Source organism: Malania oleifera, chromosome 5 (assembly GCF_029873635.1).
Source record: "Malania oleifera isolate guangnan ecotype guangnan chromosome 5, ASM2987363v1, whole genome shotgun sequence".
Taxonomy (NCBI): Eukaryota; Viridiplantae; Streptophyta; class Magnoliopsida; order Santalales; family Ximeniaceae; genus Malania; species Malania oleifera.
The window spans coordinates 76553440-76559439 of NC_080421.1; the positions used below are offsets into that span (position 1 = coordinate 76553440).

The following is a 6000-nucleotide window of genomic DNA, read 5'->3' on the forward strand; positions in this document are numbered from 1 at the left end:
CAGATGCCATTAAGAGAGAGAGAGAGAGAGAGAGAGAGAGAGAGAGAGAGGCTTTGACCTTCTTTGATTTTCTGCAAGGCTTCAAATAGAGGCTTCTGTTTCTTCTTCTTCAGGTACTGCAGCCGCGCGTGCATGCAGCGTTAACCAGTCATTAAGATGTTCAATGAAATATGCACATACACGAGATAACTAATACAGGGTTAACAGGGAAGAGGAAAAAGAAACAATGTGAATAATTGAGGGAGCGAGAGATCGAGAGACCTTTCCAGAGTAGTGAAGGAACCTTTCGGCGGCAAGAGAAATGAGGACAATAACTGTACAGACCGCTGCCACCACCCATGTCGGCGTGTACTCTAATGTCGTCGCTGTGCCCCCTTCTCCTCCTCCCATCTCTCTCTCTCTCTTTCTCTCTACACAGATATTAATATGTATATATATATTTGGCAGGCTGGCAGCTACGTTCTACGCCACGTTCAGCACTCTGCAGGGGAGTCCAGAAAGCAATTTAAGATGTTTAGTTGGTAGCTCCTCCATGGTCAGCACGTCCCCATTCCTCCAAAAGACAGAATGAAGAAAAAAGACAGACCCATGAAGCCAGACGCTGGGATCTCCACGGCAGTGGCCGTGAGAGAAAGCAGAAGATGATGATGAAGGCGTTGATTCAATTCTTAGAAGCCTCTTTTCCGGCGATCACGCGTAGTGAATCATAATTAACATTGCAACCTTCCCCTCTTTCATTGATTACCCGCGATCACGCGTGAATTCATAATAACTTATATGTAAATACAACCTCCCTTGGTTGGAAATTTCATTGAAAATGGAGTGCAATAGACCAGTGAGTGGTTTGACTTGGATTATTGCTTGCTCCTACCGTATCTCCTCCAGCCTTTTACATACCTTTTTTTTCCTCCTAATATCTTGTCTACATTTTCAAACCAAACCAATAAAAAATTATAGTCAACCCCATCCAAGTCAATTTTTGCCACCATACATATTGCGAATAGGTGAAGGAATTGTTTGCTTAAAGCAAATAAAATTTTACTATGAATAATACAAGAGAAATTTTCAATGGTGTTTTGATTGATTTTTTCCGTAATTAACTAAGATGGCCCTTTTTACAGCGGGAACACTCCAAAAAAGGTGTAATATAATGGTTGAAATCAGTTGCGAGGTACATTGTGTATGACAATTTTATGAAGATAATTTTTGTTTATTAAGGCCATGAAATGATACTAGTTGCAATGCCTTAGGAATATCATCCAACATTTTGTCCTAACGATGATCGAGTTGATAGGAACTCTTCAACTTATATGATAAGGCTTACCTCATTTGCATGAGCTGCCTTTTTCTTTTTCCACTTTTTTTTTTTCAAAAAAAAAATAGCAAAATGAGCTGCGAGTAAAAGTAAATAATGCTTGAGCCATAAAAGAACTTTTGACGTAAGCAATTGAGATGTTATCCTTCTATGAGAAGACAATTTAAATATACACTAAGTACTCTACCTCAAATGGCCAATATGAGCTCGAAACATTGGTTAAGAGTTGCGAGAAACCTTGACATTGTAAGATTGGGCGGCCTTGGGTCACCCTACCTTTGCCCTCTTAATTAATAAAAAAAAAATCACAACATCCATCAATTGAAGCCGACAATGCCTCTCATGAATCATGAAATAACTTTCGTCATTAATAACTATGTAAATGAACCTGACCATGCATTTTAGAAGTGAAAGTTGTTCCTCTTGGCATAAACATGTATGATGCTTGCTTTTATGTATCCCTCATCTCAATGTGCCCATCTCATTCGATGAAATGTCTGAATGAAGATTTTAAATAGTAGCCAGTTCAAGGCCTGACATTATTTATTTTAGATAAACCAAAATCCCGCTGGCTTTGATTTTCTAGGTTTTACTCCTGTTTCTCATTGTTATTTTCTTTCTTTTTTCAGAAAAGAAAACTAGACGATTAGATCCACCAAGTGCGGGTCAATTCAACATGCCCAATGCAGAAAATCTGTCATGCACATACAATTGAAAAAAAAAGAAATGGCGGTGGACAAAGCACATTCAATAAACACCTATTTAATTATTTAGCACATTCAATAAACAGCGTGAATGCACAGAAACAACTTGATACAAGCTGAAGGTGTGCAGAACAGTTGCAGGGCTCCAAAAAAGGAAGGCAGGTGGTTTAGTGGAAAGTGCTTATTCTCGTTGAAGGATGATGAGAATAATGTGCAGCAGTACTTTACTTTGTTAGATGTTAAAATAAATCAATCAATGAATCAAAGAACAAAGAATTGTGTTCACAGGTGACTCCCAGCTGGAGCTCAAGTAGATCCACTAAGGTCATAACCTCTGTCATTAAGGAACTTATACCTTAACGCCATGTTTGGGTAAAAGGAATCGAAAAAAGTATTGAAGTTGTGAGTCACCTACCTAACAGATTTTGACTGAACAATATAAGATGTGATTTTTCATGGAATGAGCATTTCATCCTATTAATATATATTAGTCAACTAGATGAATGTTCTACGATTTTCTATTTTTTTTAAAATTTTTTTCTAAAAAAATGCATAAAAAATTAAATAGTATGAGGACACTACGAGATAGTTATAAGGATCTTTTGAAATAATTACGAGTTGTTATAGGAATAAATTTGACATAATTGTAAGGATATTTTGAAAAAGTTGTGCGTAGCTAAAGGAGTATTTTAAAATAATTATTGATAGTTATAGGGATAAATTTGAATTTTTTGAAAAATTAACGCCAAATAAGAGAATCTCCTTTATAATAGTATAGATATTAGTAGGGATTTGCTACTCACATGATATAATTTCAAAGTTAAAATTTTAAATATTATTTATTATAATATTTTAAAATATGAAATTTCAATTATTGGTATAGTTAAAAAAAATTTAGAAATAATTTTCTATAAAATTTTAGCATTGGCTATTTAAAAAAAAAATAATTTTAAAATACACAATAAATTTATAAAATAAAAAATAAAAAAAGCATTTTTCAATTATTTGTAAAACACAAAATCTCAGAAAGCAATCACCTCAATTGCATTGATGACGTAAGCGTACACAATTTTATTGGTGAATAACAAATTAATTGCTCTTGCATGCCAAATTATATTCAACAATCATTATCTGAAGGCAAATTTTGAGAATAACTTAAAATATTAATTATTAGTAAATTTAGAGTAATAAAATCTATTTGTAAAATTTTCAAACGTAAACAAATACAGAAATTGAGTTTTAAACATGGAATAAAAATCAAAACTTCAGTTATTTTGTTGATCCTATTTGTTTTAGGAATTAATTTTAGGGTCGGCAAATTTGAAATTACGTATTTTTAAGGAAACAAATTTTATGGGTTGGTAACTTTTTTAGAAGATTATAAGAAATAAAATCTTTTGTATAATTAATTTTAGAATTGAGATAGTAAAATCAAAAGTGGCCGTATTTTTGGAAATAATTTTTTGTTAAATGATTTTAGGGTTATTAACTTTTTTTTTTTCTATAAAATTATAAGTAATAAAGTCTTTTGTGTAATTAATTTTGAAATTGAGAGAATAAAATCAATAAAGTGGTTGTGTTTCGAGAAAATGATTTTTATTATATGGTTTTAGGATTGATAATTAGGAATTAATTATTTTTTGGGAAACAATTTTTATGGGTTGGTGTTTTTTTTATAAATTTATTTTATAATTAATAAAAATTTTCTTTATTAAAAAAAATAAAAATTAAGTATTTTGAAATTGCGAAGAAAGGAAGCTACCTCAATTAACATCATCAATCAATTTAAAAGCTTCTCAACCTTTTACTGATAGGGATCAGCATGCTTTGCCCATTTCCTTTACAGACATGGCGGCACGTGAACGACCTCCCAATGTCCACTTCGGTTTATAACTGTTTGTAGGTACGCATGGATTATTTGAAGACTTTTTGATAAAATACTTTGTTTGAAGACTTTATTATTATTTTGCTTGGATATGTTATTTCAAAACTAATTCAGTGCTTGAAGACCCAAGTGAAATATTGAAGCAAATTCGAGTCCAAAACCCATGTGGACCCACATGGTCTTGTTGGCCCCACACGGCTCCATGTGTGTGTTTAGTATGTTGTGAGTGTATTTAATATGTTAATAAGTTGTGAGAGTTTATTATTCTTGTCTCTCGTGCTTATGTGGGAAGTGTAATATTAGGATTGGTGTAATCCCACGAGGGGGGTGAATTGGGTATTTAAAAAACTTAACGACTATTTAACCGATTTTCAATCAATATCAAATGTAAATTTAAAGCATGTACCACAATCACCACAAAATAGATATAAACATGCACTTGCAGAAATTTAAAGAAAGTAGGGATAGAGAAAATGACACTGTGATTTACAAGGTTCGCCTATTCCCGCATACGTCCTTGCCTCAAGCAAACCACCTAAGGATTTCCACTATCTTACTCCTTTAAACCAAGGCGGAACTGCCACTACAATCCCTCCTTATTACAAACATAGAAGCCTCTCCAAGCGATATACCCTTACTCGGTATGGTCCAAACCGTAATCCCTCCTTATAGGTGGAGATACCTCTCTAAGTGATATACCCTCACTTAGCACAGTTCAAAGCCCGAATCGCAAAGAAATGAATGGAAATAAATTTGGCATACAATGAATGCTCCTTTAAAAGTTGATTAGTACAATGAAAATATTTCTAAAATGAATTCTCAAATGATTTGAAGATAAAGCTCAATAGAGTATGGAAATGATTTTCTCAAAGTAGACTTTTGAAATATCAAAAGTAAGATAGCTTTGATGTAATAAATGTGAGTGTAAAATATGCTCAAAGCTTCCAAGAGAACTTCAAAATATTTTCTCCAAAAGTATTTTCAAAACAAGAGTAGGAAAAGTTTGAAAATGATGTGCAAAGTGAGTGTTTACCTTATAGGTCACTCCTGGTTTTGATAATGACAAATACTTACTATATTTAATGGGTGTTTGAGGTTATGTGTAGAAACTCTAATTGACAGATCATAATGCACAAAGAAAGATTGAAGTTGAAACCCAATTTCTATTGCATTGTATTTCACTTTCATGCAAAGGGTCTGTAATAGTAAATAGGGATTAGTTTGTAATAATCACGCACACTTCCAAAGTATGATCTAATAAGTAAGCTCAAACCAAACATAAACTAAAAAGGACCTAAAAATGACCCTAGGACACTCGCTCACTCACTTGTATGTGTTAGTCATTTGAATAGGGTATTTGTTGCTGAAACAAGACCGAAATGCACTAACTTTGCACACTCAGTTGACCGGCATTTCATGTACATTTTGCCGCCAGACGACCAACCAAGGACCGGGTCAATGGGTTCACCATAGCTCGATCAACCAAACTCTTGCAGTTCATTTGATCCCGGTCGACTGAACCCCCATGAAGTCAACCTTATTGACTTCTTGGTCGACCGAGCATATTTTGAATATCACCAACCTAGTCAACCGAGTTCCCACGTGTGGGAACTCAACTTTTTGGTCAACCAACCAGCTCAGTTCAAAATGGTCCCGGTCGACCGAACCTCGCAAAAAATGGAAAATCGCCATTGGACATATGAGTCCATTCGACCGAACTCACAGTTCATTTCACGGCCGGTTGATCGAACCCCAAGAACTTCGGTTAACCGAACTTGTCCTGGTCAACCGGTGCTCTCGAGTTGGTCCAAATTTTTTACCGCGGTTAACTCTATTAAATGGGGTTAATTCAATTAAATAATATTAAATCTTTCCTAATAATTCCACTTGAGTCCTTAACGGTTATAATCCAGCATAAGTCTATATATACCCCTTTATTTGGAATGATTAGCAAGAAGATTAGGAAATCAGATTAGCAAATTTTCTCTCAAATCCAAAATCAATACTACTCATTTCTAAACTCCATACACTCGTTTTTACCTTCCCATATTGCCAAAAATCATTTGTAGGTTGATTTGAGTGTTGAGTAGGGTTGC

The 6000-nt window shown here is 34.2% G+C and overlaps 1 protein-coding gene across 1 annotated transcript in view; it reads right to left on the minus strand.

Annotated features, from left to right (window-relative positions):
• Positions 1–731, minus strand: part of LOC131155510 (MLO-like protein 1) — a 71118-nt gene extending 70387 nt beyond the window's left edge. Inside the window, exons 1-2 of the mRNA XM_058108708.1 lie at positions 262–731; positions 59–116 (exon numbers count right to left, since the gene is read on the minus strand). Of these exons, the coding sequence (XP_057964691.1) occupies positions 59–116; positions 262–390 (187 nt within the window). The 5' untranslated portion in view covers positions 391–731. The remainder of the gene's footprint in view (positions 1–58; positions 117–261) is intronic.
• Between the last annotated feature and the right edge of the window lie 5269 nt (positions 732–6000).